At 52.0% G+C, this 18,737-nt stretch overlaps 1 protein-coding gene across 1 annotated transcript in view; it reads right to left on the reverse strand.

The window, feature by feature from the left end:
- Positions 1–337: 337 nt before the first annotated feature.
- The window catches only part of TTLL11 (tubulin tyrosine ligase like 11), a 193,253-nt gene continuing 174,853 nt past the window's right edge, over positions 338–18,737 (reverse strand). The window contains 1 exon segment of the mRNA XM_079789791.1: positions 338–7,310. Within this exon segment, the coding sequence (XP_079645917.1) occupies positions 7,027–7,310 (284 nt within the window). The 3' untranslated portion in view covers positions 338–7,026.

Consider the following 18,737-nt stretch of genomic DNA (forward strand, 5'->3'; position numbering starts at 1 on the left):
TACCAAGACAACTAAGGCCGAATGATGGAACCTCGACTTTATGCACCATGAAAATTTAATAAAGAATTTTAAAAAGCCGGTAAGAGGCAGGAGCAGCCTAGCAAGCAGCAAAGCCCCCCACGGAGGGAGGAGGCTCGAGCACCAGACCCTCTGGCCAGACCGCAGGGAGCCACAAGGTGGGCAGAGGACTCCCTGACTCCCTCTTTCCTTCCCTCAGCAGACATTTATTAAGATGTTTCCCCGGTGCCAGGTCCCAAGCCAGGCTCCTCACACTCATGATGGCATGGTCTCCCCCGTAGAGGCCAGGACGAGGGCAAAGAGGTGAAGTCCCTGGTCACTTAGTGAGAGTGACAGACAGCAAAACCCAGCCCCTCCCTCGCCCTTCCCACCATCACCCAGGGCCTCCTCTGGGATTCTCAGCCCTCGTCTTCCCCACTCGGAAGGGAGAGCATCCCGCTGATTTCGTTCACTGTCCAGCTCCTGGCCTGGCCTCTGCGGCCGGGAGGGACCCGGGGAAGCTGGCAGGTCCCGGTGGCCTGAGACGAGGGTGCTGGTTGAACCTCAGGAAACGCCTCCGCGTGGGAGCAAGCATTTCCGCGAGCTCTTGGTGGGCTCATGTGTTACCCCCTGTGCACCGAGCCCCGTTCTCTGCTCCCGACATGAGACTCAGAGGCCAATGGTCAGAAACGAGAAGAACATCAGTCATTTTGTCATTTTATACCAAAGCTCAGTGGTGCTCAGTGTGCGTATGTGCACGTATGTGCGCACGCGCGCGCGCGCGCGTGCGTGCGTGTGTGTGTGTGTGTGTGTGTACCATATGCACAAGCACTGGGCCTTTCTAGTTACATACAAATCAAGACTTTTGGTTACTAGAGATGGAGGTAATTGAATATGTTGACTGTTCTGCAAAGCTCCTTTGTCCCCGGGTACAGAAAAAAATGTGAACTTATCCCAAGAGGGAGAAATCCATATGCCACACGGGGAAATGTCCCTCACATCCATCAAACCAAGCAGGAGATTGGCAGAAGGCTCCATCAAGGAGAGGCGGGTCTGCGGTGAGTTCACACTCCTCAGAGAGGACCGGGCTCCCAGAGGGGACAGGGCGCCGTTTCTGAGCTTCCAGGGAAGGCGCTCAGATGCCCAGCATCTCAAGCCCAATTCTCAACTGCAGGGCCATTAATCAAGACATTAAAACAATTAAGCTATTCTGCTCTGATACTCCGCCAATCACAAGGCAAACGCCAGGTGCCAGGGGAGCAGCAGAGGCCATTTCTCAGCCCGGGGATGTCTTCACGTGGGAGGATGGGGGAGGCACTGAGGGAGCGGGCGGCTGCCGCGTCTGTCTTGATGGATTACAACGTTCAAGAAGGAACCTTTCCCTCCTCCCCACCCAACCCCCCCACACCTGGCTTACACGAGAGCCCGTCTGAAGACAACACAGCATTGGGCAGCACTTTGTTTTACGAAACACCTTCTATGTGTACCATCCTCTCCATTCTTCGTTCTGCGTTCCCAGAGATCAAGTGAGAGAGGCCTGTGCCCCCTCACGAGGCTCAGGGACCCGGAGCCCGTAGGATGCACGTGGCCCACAGAGCCCTTCTGGGGGCTCAGCAAGGGGAGGTCAGACCAGACAGCCCTGAGCTGAGCCCCCAGCCTCTCCCAGCCTCTCTGAGACGCGGGCTTCCACATCTGGGAAATGGGCCCAAACCCTCCCCTGCTGGGTTGCACAGCTATGGTGCCGAGAAAGGAGCATGGGGTTTGGGGCCAGGGGACCTCCCTAGGAGTCCAGGCTCAGCCACGAGGCCTTGCACATTAGCCCCCAAATGTGAAGAGACGGCGATGAGAACCCCTATCCTTTGCTGGGCTGAGGGGGACTGGATGAGAAGGGGCTGTATAAGTGCTTTGTAAACTGCTGTGTTGAACTGATGTCAAATTCGGTGGGAAGGGAGCTGGTTCTAGAAAAGGCACAGAGCGCCATTCTGAGTGGGCTCCTCTGCAGCGGGTCCTACCACCCCACCCCACTGTCAGCACTCTCGTGGGGATCACCTGATCTGACCCACCCCACCCCCGCGCAATGGCAGGCTGCTACTGAGCAGGAGAGACGCCGACATGGACCACCCAGGGGCCGGCATGAACCCTGCCCCTGCCTGCCCCTGAAAGAACTCACTGCTTGGTGGGAGCAATGCTGTGATGCCACAGGGCAGGTGTAATAATTAAAGAACTTCCCAGGTTCTCACAGGTTTAGGAGGGTGTGGTTCATTCTGTTTAGGGGATTTGCATGGGGGACATTTGAGCTTGACCTTGAAAGAGAAATGTTTCCATTGGACAGAGGGGACAGCAAATGCAAGGACAGGCGAGCACAGAGTGGGCCCGCACCCTGTGGCCTTCCCATCGTGGTAAGAACCAGAATGTTCTCTTCCCACATGGTGAAAACAGATACAAAGACAAAAAACAGTAAGATACTTAGGAATAAACCTAACCAAGGAGGTAAAAGACATGTACTCGGAAAACTACAGGACATTGAAAAAAGAGATTGAGGAAGATTTAAACAAGTGGAAGAATATACAGTATTCATGGATTGGTAGAATCAACATCATTAAAAGGTCCATACTACCCAAAGCAATCTATAGATTCAATGCAATCCCCATTAAAATACCAATGGCAAATTTCACAGACCTAGAACAAACTATCCAAAAATTTATGTGGAACCAAAAAAGACCCCGAATAGTTGCAGCAATCCTGAGAAAGAAGAACAAAGTAGGAGGGATCTCAATACCAGATATCAAGTTGTACTACAAAGCCACTATACTAAAAACCTGGTACTGGCACAAGAACAGGCATATAGATTAATGGAACATAACAGAGAATCCAGAAATTGACCCAAGCCTTATGCTCAATTAATATTTGACAAAGGAGGCAAGAGCGTACAATGGAGTTAAGACAGTCTCTTCAACAAATGGTGTTGGGAAAATTGGGCAGATACATGCAAAAAAATAAAACTAGACCACCAACTTATACCACACACAAAAATAAACTCAAAATGGATAACAGACTTAAATGTAAGACATGAAACCATAAAAATATTAGAAGAAACCATAGGCAGCAAAATCTCAGACAGCTATCGAAGCAATATGTTTACGGATACATCTCCTAGGGCCATGGTCAGCAAACTGCGGCTCGCGAGCCACATGCGGCTCTTTGGCCCCTTGAGTGTGGCTCTTCCACAAAATACCACGGCCTGGGGGAGTCTATTTTGAAGAAGTGGCATTAGAAGAAGTTTAAGTTTAAAAAATTTGGCTCTCAAAAGAAATTTCAATCGTTGTACTGTTGATATTTGGCTCTGTTGACTAATGAGTTTGCCGACCACTGTCCCAGGGCAAAGGAAACCAAGGAGAAAAAAATGGGGCTACATGAAAATAAAAAGCTTCTGCACAGCAAAAAAACCATCAACAAAACAACAAGAGAGCCCAATAAGGGGTTAATCTCCAAAATATATAGGGAACTCATACAACTTAACAAAAGGAAGACAAACAATCCAATTAAAGAATGGGCAAAGGACCTAAATAGACACTTTTCGAAAGAGGACATACAGAAGGTCAAGAGGCATATGAAAAAATGCTCAAAGTCACTAATCATCGGAGAGATGCAGACCAAAACGACAAGGAGATATCACCCCACACCTGTCAGAATGGCTATCATCAACAAATCAACAAACTACAAGTGTTGGAGAGGTTGTGGAAAAAGGGAACCCTAGTTCACTGCTGGTGGGAATGCAGACTGTATGGAAAACAGTATGGAGTTTCTTTAAAAAATTAAAATTGAAACTGCCATTTGACCCATTGATCCCACTTCTAGGAATGTATCCTAAGCCACCCAAACACTAATCAGAAAGAATATATGCACCCCTATGTTCATAGCAGAGCTATTGCCAAGAGTTGGAAACAGCCTAAGTGCCCATCAGCAGATGAGTGAAAAAACAAAACAAAACTGGGGTATGTACATAATGAATATGTGGCAATAAAAAAAGAAAAAAAAACTCTTACCATTTGCAACAGCATGGATGGACTTGGAGTATTATGCTGAACAAAATAAGCCAGTCAGAGAAAGGTAAGTATCACATGATCTCACTCATATGTGGAATCTAATGAACCAAATAAACTGATGATCAAAAATAGACTCAGAGACATAGAAGCATGAACAGACTATTGAACCTCAGAGGGAAGGCAGGTGGGTGAGAAGAGATCAACCAATTAACTTGTATGCCTATATGCATAACCCGTGGACACAGACAATGGGGTGGTGAGGCCCTGGGGGGAGGGGGCGGGGGGCAGAAGGGAGTGGGCTAGAAGAGGTTAATGGGGAAAAAGAAGTACCTATGTAATACTTCCAACAATAAAGATTAAAAAACAACAACAGATACAAAGAGCAGTGGGAGCACGGGGTCTGGGCAGAGCGCCTGAGCTGTGGGCCAGGAGTGGATCTAGGGTGTTTCAGGAAGAAAGGGGTTGGATTATGAGGGGCCTTGAGTGCTGGTGTCAAGGGCTGGGGCTTCATCGGGGAAGGGATGAGGGTTGGAGTAGGGGTTCCTGTGGTCAGCCTGTGGTTCTCCGAGTTCCTTCCATCCGAGGGATGGAGGATGGATTGAGGGGTGGAGAGGCAGGAGACAGATGAATTCCGGGTGAGAGATGATGAGGTCTGAGCTAGGGAGAGTGGACAGAGCCCCAGGGAGACAGGGGAAGGAGGCATGTTTAGGAGATGGAGGTGCCGTCTCCAGAGGCCCTGCTAACAGCTGCACTGGACCCAACGCGCAGTTACAAGCACCTTCTGCTGCCCTGTTCTGGCCAGGCCGCGGTGCCGCGGCGACATCACCCATGCCCAGTGATGCACGCACCCCAAACAAGGCAGGAGAGCCCGTGCTGGAGGCTGCCCTCCAGGGACTCAGCCAGGGGAACAGTGAGGGCCGGTGGCTGGACCGTCTGCGGGAATCAGCTGGAGGGAGGGGGGAGGGGAGGCGGGTGGAGGCGAGGGCCTTCTTGAGACGGGCTTATCCCACAGGCAAGCACAGGGCTGGGCTCTGGCCTGGGCTCCGGGTCCAGCCTCTCTGCTAGGAGGAAGGAGATGTCTGCTTTGGCTATTGCTTCAGTCACACCCTGCAAAACCGGCGCCAGTTACCAGCAGGGTGAACACGGTGGGGCTTCCGTTAAGACACTGAAGAGGTGGGACGGTCTCTCATCACTCACTCTGGCAATGGAGCGGCCTCTGATCAACAGCATCGGGAAAACAGGGCCGGTCCATCAGGCCTTCTGTAAACCAGCAGCCTCATTTCCCTAATACCCCGTGGGGCGTGGGGGGCGGGGCTTACTCTGCTGTGTCTGCAGGGATGGGGACCCTTCTAGATCTAGACCCTGACCCTGGCGGAGCAGCCTGTGCTCTGAGGAGCAGGAGGGAGGAGGCCGCAGGACAGGGCGTTGCCTGGGAGCGTATGCAGGGGAAGCAGGTGTTAATTCTTGGAGAGAATGGCTGGCTGGAAGGAAGGGCCAGCAAGGATTCAGGTGGGCCTCCTGCTGTAAAATAACTGGCTAAGAGTGGGCAGGATCTTGATTAACAACCTTCTCTTTGGGTTTAGAAACTTTCCTGGGAGGCTGAGTGCAAGTTGCTGGGGACGGTGTGCGGCTCTGTGTGCTGCCTCAACTGCTCCAGTGGGCCTGAGCGAAGGGGACTCGGGAGACGGCGGGGTGTGGGAGGGAGAAGACAAGGACAGCCGAGGAGGCGGAGGACAGACGTGCTGGTCCGGGGCACACTGCTGCCCACAGGACCCTCCTCCTTGCCCTTCCTCTGTGAGCATTTCCTGAGCCCTCCTGTGTGCCAGGCACTGTGCTGATGCCCTCAGACCTGGCATCCTCCTGACTCGGAGTGTGATGTCAGCTCTTCCCAGGGCTTCCAGGACGCATGAAAGGGGACCCTCTGAGCAAGGGCGATATTAACCCAAATCCAACAACGCTGTGGGGAGCGTGACTCTGCAAGGGCAGCCTCCGCCACGTGTTGTGGGTGGGCCGTAGGTCCGCACTTGCCCGTGGCCATACCCACAATGCCCCTGTGGCTTCCCCTCTGAGAGGAGGGGACACAGGTAACAGGAGGGGAGCCCACTCTTGTGCAAGGAGCTCCCCTTTTCCTCCCACCACCTCTGGCACCTGGGTCTGGCCTCATGTTCCTCCTCCTCCTAACCCTCACCCGGTCTTGTCTCCTCCCCTCAGGAGCCTCCTCCTCTCACCCAGGATGCCCAGCACACAGGAGCCCTGGGCAGTGCTGGCCACACAGAGAGCACCCCAAACGGGGAGGGCTTCAGTCAGAGGCCATACAACCATGGGACTCCTGCATTGGGGTCAAGGTCAAACAAAATCAGGCAAAATGACCCCTGTGGCTCCTGCCAGCTTGAAGACTTGAGGAGCCGTAGTTAGTGACTTCTTAGTTAATTATTTCTTAATTAATAACAAACTGAACACTGCAGCAAAGGCAAGCTAATGAAATAAATGAGGCTAATCTGTTAACTACACCAATGTAGCACATGATCGGATGGGAGAGTCTCGGGTATTTGCACTCCATCCCGCAGAGCGGAGACAGGAAGTAGGCATGATGCTTCCGGGCTTCAGCCAGTGCTCCCTCTGGGCCCGCAGACCCAGGCCTCGGCTGCCTCACGTCCTTTCCTCACCACAGCGCAGTCTGGGGCCGTTGGTGCCCCAAACACAACAGTTTCACCCCCGCTGTCGCTTCCCATGAGCTCAGACTAGGAGATGCCACCTGTCGCCTTTGGGATGTCATATGTCCACTGTGACTTGTAAACAGGTTTACCACCACGAGGCACTGGGAGGAAGGTGGGCGCGAGTCAGTCGGCCTCCCGAAGCGCAGGACCCATAGCTCGCAGAGTCCCGGCAGGAATCCCAGCAGCCGGCGTTTCTCCACGTGGGGAGCCCAGGGCCTCTCTCCAGCCCTGAAGGGCTTGCATGTTCTGGGAGGACAGAGTGGCCCTCAGGACAGGGCGCGTGGGGACTGGGAGAGCTTGCCTGTGCCGGGTGGGAGGTGGCCCTCCACCAGCGGGGCAGCCGGGGTGACTTCCTGGGGCATGCCACCGTGAGGGGGCCGGCTCCCAAACCTGCCACTCCGGCCACACACCAGACGCTTTTCATCCAGCAGGGACAGGTGGTATTCACACAGGTCGATCAGCGAGGCCACCTGCTGGTGCAGGGGCAGCATCTTGAACTTCCTCTGAGCCAGGTAAAAGAAAGCCTCTACGAAGGCCTGCAGGCACATCCCTGTGGGGAAGAGACCAGTGTTAGCCGGTGTGCGACAGCTGCCCCGACTCCAATCACTAGCACTTCCCACCAGAGTTCCCATTCTGGAAATGAAACAGGGCTCAATCACAGGCTCCTACCCACCGCACGCCCAGCTGGGCATGTACAAACCTTGGCAGATTCAATCCTTTAAGCAACCCTATGCAGTAGGTTTAATTAGCCCTATTTTACAGATGAGAAAACTGAGTCTCAGAGAGGTGGGGAGACCTGGGCCAAGTCCTCTGGGTAGGAAGTGGTGGAGTTGGGATTTAAGCCTGGTCCAAAGCTATAGCCCTCTGCACCACCAAAAAAATGTTCCTGTTAAAAGCCAGGCCCTGACTTTGATTCCACCAGACCGGAGAGTTACTCAGGTCAGCCCAATCTGATGGCAATGTTTCACGTCTGGATAGAGGTGCTGGCTTTGTGGGTGTATTTGTCAAAAGTCATCAACTTGGACCTTAAGATGTGTGCATTTGGCTGTATGTAAATGTTACCTCAAAAAGTAAAATACAACTGGCCCCTTCGCTCTACCCAAAACTATATTCTGCATCGTATTAATAGTAGTCCCCTCTGTGCTCCTGCAATATCCTTTCTTACTTCTTGGGATCTGAGCTCAAAACCACTTGCTCAGAGACCTTCCCTGGCTCCCAGCTTAGACCCGGCCCCACAGCTGCCTGCACTTCCCTTTGGAGCGCACACCACGGCTTGCCCAGTGCTCGTCTGTGTGGCTCTTTGACACTCTGTCTTCCTTGCTGGCTCTGAGCCCCAGCTCACCACTGCACCTCCAGTCCCAGGCACCCAAAGGTGCTCCAGATCGTCATGCTGAATGAATGAACGAGTTGGTTCTAGGCACTTTACAGACATTATCACTAATCCTTACGCTTTTCCGAGGCCAGTATTATGCCCCACCTTACAGACGAGGAAACTGACTCAGAAAGGTTGAGTAACTTCCTTAAGGTCACACAGCAGAGAACAGTGGCCTGGAAGTTCAAACTCTGACTCCCAATTCGTTTAACTAAGTTGTGCGGCACGAAGGGTTCTCAGGCTTCCCAATGGCCAAGTGAAAATGAACCCATGACCCAAATTAGGGGATTCCCTGGGCTCCTCGGGGAAGGTGACACAGGCTGGACCGACTCTGATCTGAGGTGGTGCCCAAGACCCTGCAGTGCCCGAGGTGAGGCTGGCTCTGCCTCTGCCGGCCCACACCTTCCCAGTGGCCTTGCTTCTGGCTCAGAGGCATTCTTCACCCACTTCTGCCACCACAGGCGGAGCCAGGCCTGGAGTTTGTAAATTCTGGGGTCTATGTGGACCCTGGGATCTGAGAGCTCTTTTCGCCTTGGGAACTTGAGCTGAGCAAAGTTGTTCTGTCTCTTTCCAAGTCCACCATGGCTTCTTTGCTCGGCTTCTTTTGACTCCAGATGCGCTGCAAGTCCCCTGCTCTGCTTGGCCCTGACAGGAGGAGTTGACAATGGGAACAATAACCCTGGTGTAAAACCCTGTAACGCACACAGAGGGCTGGTGGGACAGAGAGGCAGGGAATCAAGAGGCAGACGCTTCCTAATCACCGAGTCCGGGGCCAGGGCTCTCCTAGGATGTGCCTGCCTGTGCGTGTGTGTCACTGTAGGTGGGCGAGTCAGGCGCATGCAGAGTGGAAGAGGTCACGATCCAGTGCCGTCCCAGCCCCGAACTTTCCTGCTTGTGATCTAAACAGCACTACCCAAGGTGTGGTCTGCAGCCTGGTGCCATGTCCAGGAACTGCGTGTCCTGGCCCTGACAAGATAAGGAGCTCGGGCCCGAATGTAAATCCCCTTCTCATCAATCACCTTGTTTAGTTCAGCTGGCAGCATCTTGAGGCACGTTTCCCAACAAAGGCGGCAGCACGTGTTTGCATGCTGGCTCAGCCTCTTGATCGGGACTGTGAGGAGCAGTGTGTGGACGGTGCCTGTGAGCAGCTCGAGTCCATACAGCCCTCCCCAGCTTCAACATGCATCCCGGGCACCACAATCCTGTCAAAACACAGATCTGGGGTGGTGCCTGAGACCCTGCATTCCTGACAAGCTCCCATGATGCCTGGCTGCTGGCCCTCAGAACACACTCTGAGCAGCAAGGGCTGAGCGCCTGCTACTCAGCAAATATTTGTTTCCTCCCCTTAATCGAAGGCAGACAGTGATTAGAGCTATAATGCACAGAAAAAATACACTGAGGACCTTTCCCGGGGAAAAATGCATGGCTAAATGATTTGGAAGAAATTCTAAAATGAGAAATGGGATTTAATGTTATACTAGGTTTGCTTGTCTATATTTTCTGTAGTAAACACATAAGAATTCTAAAATAGGCCATGGAAAGAGGGGGTGCAAGGGCCGCTGCTTTTAATTATGAGCTCTTTGCTACTATTTAAATTAGAAGTTATGCACTTGTATTACTTTGAAAAAAATACAATGTAAGCTTTCTGCATATATGTTCTACTTTGACATCTATAAACTAATACACATGTGGAAAATAGACGAGGAAGTAAAGAGGAAAGGGACGTCATTGAAGTCGGAGGTCAGGTGCCGGCAGTTTGGCTCTGGTGAGGTCTCTCTTCCCGGCCTGCAGTCGGCCGCCTCTCACTGTGTCCTCAATGGCAGAGAGTGAGCCAGCTCTCTAGCCTCTCTTCTTATATGGACACAGTCCCATCAGATCAGCGCCCCAACCTTATGACCTCATTTCACCTTCATTACTTCCTTAGAGGCCTGTCTCCAAATACAGTCACATTGGGGTTAGGGTTTCAACATATGGACTTGGCAGGGACACAATCAAGCCCACAGCACCCCAGCATGCTCAGCTCTGTTAAGGTGCACCCCAGCACCTGGGGACACTCTCCTACCACTAGCCAAGTCTCTAAAATGACCTGAGCCACTCATCAGAAATATAACTAATCCTACCCTCTTCCCTGCCCCCTAAGACCCCTCGCAGCTCTGATCAGAGTTGGAAGCATGTCTTTGGTAACATTGCTTTAGTGACCCATTACAGTAAAAGTAATGAAAGGAAACAATAACAGTGAATGTTTATTGAGCCCTCATTAAGTGCATGGCCCTGGGCTAAGTGTGGTTATTTAACTTAATTCCACAGAAACCGTATGAAGCAGGTAGGTGGAAGCATCAAACTCAAACCCGTTTCGCATTAGAGGTCCGTCTAAGTCACACATAGCTGAGAGGCGGCAGACCCCAGGTCCACTATCTTGACTCTTTACTCCACGGCTGCAAGGAGTGTTAATTCCAGTTGCTGAGAAGAAAGAAGAGACGCCCGCCTTGCAGCAAGTGAGGGATGGCCTCCTCCTCTGTGGGCTGCCAGCAGCCAGGCGCCGTCGGTCTGCCAGGCTCTGCACAAGGCTGTCCCCACCTGCCTCCCACGCCCCAAGGTAAGCTGTTGAGTATTTTTTTGAAACTCCATTTGGGCTGACGGATGTCGCTGGAGAAAGCGGCCTTTGAAACGTTCCAGTTGTAGCCGTACGCACGTCTCTCACCCAGACGGCCACTTGGATATTGGGATGCGGCCCCTGACAGAAGATGGCCTCATTCTGTCAATCCGGCAGCAGAGGGCGGGCCCACAGGCTCCTCTGGCTCCAGTCCTCCCCCCTCCGCTCCCAGGGAGGGGTCCTGCACTGGCTTAGTGACAGCCCTGGTGGCTGCTCTCTGATAATCCCATCGTCTATTTTGGGGCTTAAGGATGGAAACAAGAATAATACCTGCGAGTGCACAGCACTTGCCAATTTATAAAGAACATCCGTTTCCTTATCTGGCCCTCAGAGCAATGCTTGGAAGACGATGCTGCTGCAAGTGCTCCCATTTACCGTTGAGGAACACACACCCAGACAGGCAAGCAGCTTGTCATGGCCCCCTAAGTGGGTGAGGCAGCACTTACACCCACGCCCATCCGACTCCCAGGCCCAGCCATTTGCCTATGGCACGCTCTTGCCTACATCTGACATCCACGAATCATCTTCTAGTTCACAGGGCACATTTGCATGTGAGATAATTAAATCACTGTCGGCTGCCAGAGACACTGCCCCAGACTGGCTAGGAGAGGTTTCTTTTCCTCTGGAACACACTGAGCTCCTTGCTAGGAGTTCGGTTTCACAGTGCTGGTGAGCTGGGCTAGGGCAGCGCTTCCCAGTCCGTTCTCTCTCCCAGCCCTTAAATCTCCTTCCCATTACTCACCCAGAAGAGACGTTTCTGTCTCACAGTGCGATCCTAAATGTGTAAGTACACAGCCTTCCGTTTGGAAGCGTCGGTAGGAAATAAAGCTGAGCGATCTTGACTAGAATTAGCTCAGTGATTCCTCTCCGTGCGGTGGAATGTTCCCCACAAGAGCGATCTGTGAAGGCGGCGTGACTCCGGTGGTTAATCACCAGCTTCCCAGTCCGCTCACCACTCCTGGGCACCCCCAGCCTGGCTCCCCGTCTGCTGCCGCACGGGCCCCAGACATCACTTGCGTCTCTCCAGGCCTGTGTGTGTGTGTGTGTGTGTGTGTGTGTGTGTGTGTGTGTAGGGGGGGTGTCTCGAGGAACTGCACAGGGACAGCAAACCTGGGCATTCCCTGTGAGGTGGCATTCAGGTCTGTGGAACAGTGACTGGCAGTCAGACGGGCTGGGCTGGGTCCCAACTCTGCTACTAACTAGCTGTCTAGTCTCTAGTGAGTCCTGTCACATCTCAAGGTCTCTGTTTCTTTGCCTGTAAAGTGGGGACTGGGCCACAGGAGGAAACGCTGCAGGGAGGTCAGGTCTTTGTGCCTGTGCACTGCGTGGCTTTGAGCAGTTACCTCCAGCGCCTGGCCTCACTTCTCCCCTCTGTAAAATGAGCGGCAGCCTGGGCGATTTCTCTGGATTCCAGAAGCACTGGGATGATGGCAGCTACGGAATGTTTTAAAAATGGTAACTAAAATCACACACCACATTTACTGAGGACGCTCTGCCTGCCAGGACTCTTACGGTGCATTTTCCCTGTGCATGCTCATTTAATCTCACGGCAACCCAAGCAGCCCAGCCACTTGCCCAAGGTCACACTTCCCTCGCCCAAGGTCACACTTCCCTTGCCCAAGGTCACACTGTTGGGAGAGTGGTGGGGCTGAGAGCCAACACTGCTCCACATGGCCTCTCCCCACACCAGCCCATCTTTCCAGAGAAGAAAGGGAGAGCTCGGCACGGAAGTCACATTCTCACAATCATAGTGTTTAAGCGTCACCTTTGTCCTTGGCTAGATGGAAAAACTAATAAGGGTCAGGAAGGAACCGTAAACAGACTTTGCAGAAAACCATTACCCTCCCCACCCCCCCGGGGCCTGCAGCACCAATAACAAACATAATCAAAGATGAAGGCAGCTGTTCCATCATTTCATTGACCACAGGTCACACCACTGCCCCAGACTGCCCCAGAGGTCCAGTCCCATTCAGCGTCACCCCTGATTCCACACGGCATGGACACAAGTCCCTAAGTCATGATCTGGGAAGACAGTCTTAGGACTGGTCACCACTTCCTGCAACTTCTTCGTGCTATTCCAGACACTTCTTGTGTGATTAATGGCTCCAACGGGACCTTCTGAGGCTCAACACTCACTCCTCAGCAAGTGCTCAAAATCCCTGAAAGGACTTTGAAGATCACGCAATCCAGACCTTACATGATAATAAGGACTTTGAAGATCACGCAATCCAGAAAGGACTTTGAAGATCACGCAATCCAGACCTTAACATGATAATAATAATAACACCAAAAACAACAAGAATGAATAAGAGCAGCTGGCATACGGCGCATGCTTAGTACATACCAGGCACTGTGGCAAGCTCTTTGGGACCCTCTCAGGTAATCCTCTAAACGCAATCTGGGTGGTAGGTGCATTTAGGATCCCATTCCACCTTTGGTTGTTCACCTGTGTTTAATGACATATCGAAGCTTTGCTTTTGTCTTGGTTGGCCCTGCAGGCTTCTGGGGTGCAGGGAGGTAGAGACATTCCCCCGAGTCCCAGACTGGAGGTGGTGGTGGGATTTGAACCCAGGCTCTGTGAGTCTGCCCTCACAGTGTCAGGTTTACTCAGAGAGGCGGGGAAGAAGCCGTAAATCGTGAGTTGGCAAAACTGATTCTAGCACTATTTGTCTAGCTTCCCGTACTTTCCCTGTGAGATTCACAGCCGAGGTTGCCCTCCCTGACACTGCAAACAACGGTCATCTAGCCCACACGTGGCCATCTCCAGTGTGGGGTGCCCAGCACGTCCCTAGGAGGCTCCTTCTCGCTGTGTGTGCTCTACCTCGGAGCTGACATGTGCAAAGCCTCCCCACTGGGCTGCTTTCCCATAGAGCAAATCTCACGCTTCCCCACAATGGCCTGGCTCTGAAGGATTTGTAAGGCAGCAGCCCGATGATTAATACCACCTGACCACCTGTCAGGTGGATGTGGGGGTGGGGTAGGGGGATGCAAGCCCTTGTGTAGAAGGGAAGGGGACACAGGGAGGGGAGAGAGGGCTGTGGAACTGGGGAGTGGAGTGTTAGAATGCAAAGGAGAAGCCTGGAATTGCCTGGGAGAGGCAGGCAAGCGTACAGAACCCTAAGGAAGGAGAGGCAGGGGGTCTGGAGTTAGTGCCTGCTGCCCCTGCTCCTCAATCTCTTCCCTTCTCCTGGATCATGCCCATCAGCCATCAGATACACCCTGGGTCTTGCATTGTTGAAGAGGTGGCCTTGACAGGGCATCTCACTGGGCATTCGATCACTGCTCCCTGATCAGCCAAATTTCCCAGAAAGATGCTGCCACTCCGCTGTCTCCACGGCCTTCCTCCGCTCATTGGGGGACATTCGACTGCTTTTGCCAAAAGATTGGGAACTGTCCCTTCCCTTCCTCTTAGCTCGCTCTCTCCTCAGCATTTGTTAATGTACGTGGACACCTCCCTTCTTGAAAAATTCTCTTCTCGCTCTGACACCCCACTGGCCTGCTTTTCTTTGTATCTTCCTGGGAACTCCGGCTCAGGCTCACCTGTCCTCTGCTGGCTTCTCTCTGCTTCACCTGGCCCAGGCCCAGCAGCTTCTCTTCTCTCTTCCTGTCCTTCATTGCCTAGGCTTTAAATAGCCATGCCTCCAGTCCTTATCTCCAGGCCAGACTGCTCTCCCCCTGACCCCCAAACTGGGATATCTCATTAGCATTTCTAAAAGCCCCTTAGAAATAGATTTCATGGTCTTCCCTTCCGAATCCTACTCTTCCTTAAATCCTACCCATTTCAATAAATAAAACCCTTGCTTAAGCCAGAAGTCCAAGAACCATTGTTGAAACTCCTCCCCCAACATCTGGAGTACCTCACACCCTTGCTCTCCATCTCCACCGTCACCACCACACCCATCCACAGCGGGAGAGGCCATCCCTCCCCTGGGCTCCCTTGTAGCCTCCTGGCAGGTGTCCCCGCGTCCACCCTGCCCCCTTCCTACCAGAGCCCAGAGCACCTTTTAGACGCAGGAACCAAGCCGGGGATTCTCCTGCTTTAAGCTGCCCCACAACATTCGGAACCCAATCCATATTCGGTAGCCTGCTCTGAGCCTCTTCTGCAGCGCTCCAAACCCAGTGCACCCCCTTGTCCTGAGTGCCCCTATGTTTAATGTCTTGCCCCCTCGCCCTGCTGTCTTTCATCTCCTAGAAGCTGCCACACACTTTCCCAGCTGGGGCTCTTGTCACGGGCCGTCCCTCTGCCAGACACCCTTTCCCTGGTCTCCACCCAGTTTGCACTTAGATCTCAGCTCCCTGATCCACCTCCTAATATAAATCAGGCCTTCTCTGCTATTCTCCTTAAAAACAGTTATTTTATTTCATAGAAGTCATCACATTTATTTTTGTGTTTAATGTCTGTCCATCTCTGCTCCTAGACTGTCAGGGGCCTGGGGCCTGGGTACTGGTCACTGCACATCCCATCACTACTAGTACCTGCCATGTGGTCAGCACTCACTGAACATCAGCTGACTAACTGAACATCAGCTGACTAACTGAATGAAATCGATCTGTGTAGCTCATGGCACGTGGTAGGTGTTTGACAAATGTCAATTCTCTCCTCCCTTCCCTGCTTGGGTCACTGACGGATTTTGTGAGCAAGCCTTCAGCATCCATTTAGGATAGAACCCGACTCTGTATCACAGAGACCTAAGGTCAAACCCAGGGTCTGCTAGGGGACTCTGGCTCTTTTTGGGAGCCTCAACTCTTACCTACCCTGCCTGGCTCTTATTGGAGGGGGAAGGTGAGGGAGGTTTCATAGAGGGAAGCGGCCCCACCTGGTGTCCAGCCCATGGAAGATGCCCTGTAAATGTGACCTTTCTTCACTGTCTTTAAGCCATCAGAGGGGCTAAGCCTGGCAGAGAAACCGTCTGCTGCTGGGGACAGAGGCTCAGAATCTCCATCCACTGCAGCTGTTCTTCCTTTCCCAAATAGTCCAGCTGGGGGCAGTTAGACCGCCTTCTCAGCCAGCAAAGGCAGCGCTGCCTGGCTCCCTCTGCCTGCCCCAGTGAACTGGCTGGGCCTTCCGGGACTCACAGGAGTCCAGGCAGGAGCCCTGCAGGTGGACTGAGCCCTGTCCTCAGGAGAGACCCCTTTGAGGAGCTCTGAGGAACCGGCCTGTCACTTGGAGAGGTGAGGGGAGACAGATCAGTGTCAAAAATAAGACAGAGAGGTGGGTTTCAACTTGACTCACATTAAGAATGTCACTTTAGAGTACAAATGAGAGAAGAGAAATGCTCTTTTATGCGGGAGTTTATTTTTGTCACTTTGTCAGCGAGAAATTGCAGCCCTGAGGGCATTGGAGCTGCACAGAATTACCCAAAACATTAACATGCAAATTGCCTTCTTTAGAGAAGGTAATTTTATTAGTGCAGGAAAACGGTTCTCTCCCCGTACTCACTTCAGGAGCAGGGGGCTGTCTGGGTAGGGGCGAGGGGACCACTGCAAATGGGGAGTTAGGGAGAGTTCTGAGCTTGGTGAGGATTCTATCACCTCCTCTACTTGGGACCATGTGAGGAACACACTACAGTGCCACCGCTGGTTACCAGGTGCACCGAGTGTAGTGGGCAAGTGACTCGTTCAAGATCACACAGCATCAATGGCAGAAGAAGGGGTAGAGTTGAGGTCATGTGACCTGTGTTAACCAGGTGAGCAACAGGGAACCCTTAGGGGTCCAGGAAATAGCTACTCTGAGAATAAAGGGCCCAATGTGCCAGGAACCCACAGAGCACAGAAGAGGGCATGACTGACAGGAAGGAGGGAGAGGGGCCTGGAAGCTTCACAAAGGTCTCACATGTGAGCACTGTCCAGGCCATCAAGATAGGAAATGGCATGGCAGGCAGGGCGATGTGCCTGACCAGAGGCATAGACGGCAGCGTGTTGGCCTGGCCAGAGAGGCCTGTGGCTGCTGCACAGGGTGTGTGGGAGGAGAGTGGGGTGAGGCTGGGGGCTGGGGTGGCAGAGGGTGGACAGGAGGCTGGCCAGGCCAATCTCAAGGCTGAAGAACTCTGATTTTATCCTGCAGGGCCTGTTCAGAACAGAACCACGTTCCTTTGAGACTTCAGGAGGGAGCGGGTGTCCCAGGCCCTGGAGTGCCAAAGCGACAGAAGGTTGTATGAGGCTGCGCTTATATAAGCTTGCTCCTCCCTTCACAGACGCAATTTGTGGGGAAGTGTGGGCAGAGATACCCACCTACTACCGAGAAAAAAGCACCTCAGTCATGTAAGGTCTCATGAACAGTCCAGGTGTGCTCCCTTTCCCAGCAGGCTGCCATCCTGTGCCCTGAGCTGGGCAGCAGCTGCATCTTATGACTGTGGTGGGGCACAGGGAACTGCTCCCACAGCTCTGGGGACTGCCTTCTGGGAAGCATTTCAAGTACACATGGAGCTGTTGTGGAGATACTCAAGGGGTATACTCTATCTCAGGGTTTCTCAGCCTCAACCCCTTTCAGATTTGAGGCCAGAGGACTCTATTGTGGGGTTTGCCCTGTACATTACACAATGTTTTGCAGCATCCCTGGCCTCTACTCACTAGATTCTAATAGCAACCTCCTTCCGCAGTTGTGACAACCAAAAATGTCCCATAGGGAAGGGGCAAAATTGCCCCCAGTTGAGAACCACTGATTTATCTAGACCTCAGGGAATACATGGAGGTCAAGGACACCCAGCCATGGAAGTCTCCCAAGTCCTCTCGTGGGATGCTGGGCACTCCAAGGGCATGACCCTACTTTCTCTTCTCTCCATGGGACGAAGGATGAGCAGAGTGTAGTTTTCATCACAAACTTGTATGCTGGCTATCTAAAAAAGAAATGTGTGATTTACTTCTTAGAAAGATCTAGAAACAGAGCAGGGAGGGAAGGTAGAAAGTCAATGAAAAGCAGGTGGTTCTCCCATTAACTCGCCAGGGTCTCAGAGTTCCTCATCTGTGAAGTATGGGCATTGGAATAAATGATCTCTAAGGCCTTTCTGGTTGTAAATACTACCATTTTGTGGCAGTAAGATGAACACACATCAGAGAATGCTACCAGTGACTACTGGAGTTGGCCCCATGAGAGAGATGGTAAGGCTCTGTCTTGGCTAAATCGACCATCTACTTGACTAGAGACAGCAACCTGATCAGATAGCTCATGAGGTTCTCACTTCATTCTCAGGTTAAAGGACTAAACCCAGATTTCACCAGGGATTCCATGGAAAATCTCTGAAAGCGTTTGTATGATGAACACTTCTGGAATGCTTGTGATTTGTGCAGCTTTTCACAGGCCATTAGAATTTAAAGACAAAGAATTGCGGTTCAGAAACACTTCTAAAGTCACAGTCCAGGAAGAATCTGATTTAATTACAAGGTTATAAAGTGTTTTCTCTCCGCAGTACTTTACCACCACATCAGTAGGGCTCCAATATAACAACCGTGGATTACAACTGAGTGGGCTGCATGACAAAGACTCTATTTAAAAAGGAGTTTTTGGGAAACCCAAAGGCAAGAGGGAGAGAAAATAAACCAAGGAAACAAAAGCCTCTGGCACCCACGGCTGCAGTGAACATTAAGTATAGCCCAGCTTCCAGCCAGGTTAACATAAAGCCTCACATTAAAAGCCTGATTGCCTTAGTTTTGAGTTAGTACCAGATATATCAAGTCCAGCTTTCAACAAAAAGTTACAAGGCCTGCTAAAAGACAAGAATAAGCATGGTCTGAAGAGACAAAGTGAGCATCAGAACTGGACTCACATATGATAAAGATGTTGGAATATTATCTAATGGGAAATTCAAAATAAAGATAAATAATGTGTTAAGGACTCTAATGGGGAAAATAGGCAATGTTCAAGAACAGATGGGTAATGTAGGTAAGAGATGGAAACACTAAGGAAGAATCAAAAGCAAATGCTAGAAATAAAAACACCATAAAAGAAATGAAGA

The sequence above is a fragment of the Cnephaeus nilssonii genome, assembly GCF_951640355.1.
Source record: "Cnephaeus nilssonii genome assembly, chromosome: 14".
NCBI classification, from domain to species: domain Eukaryota; kingdom Metazoa; phylum Chordata; class Mammalia; order Chiroptera; family Vespertilionidae; genus Cnephaeus; species Cnephaeus nilssonii.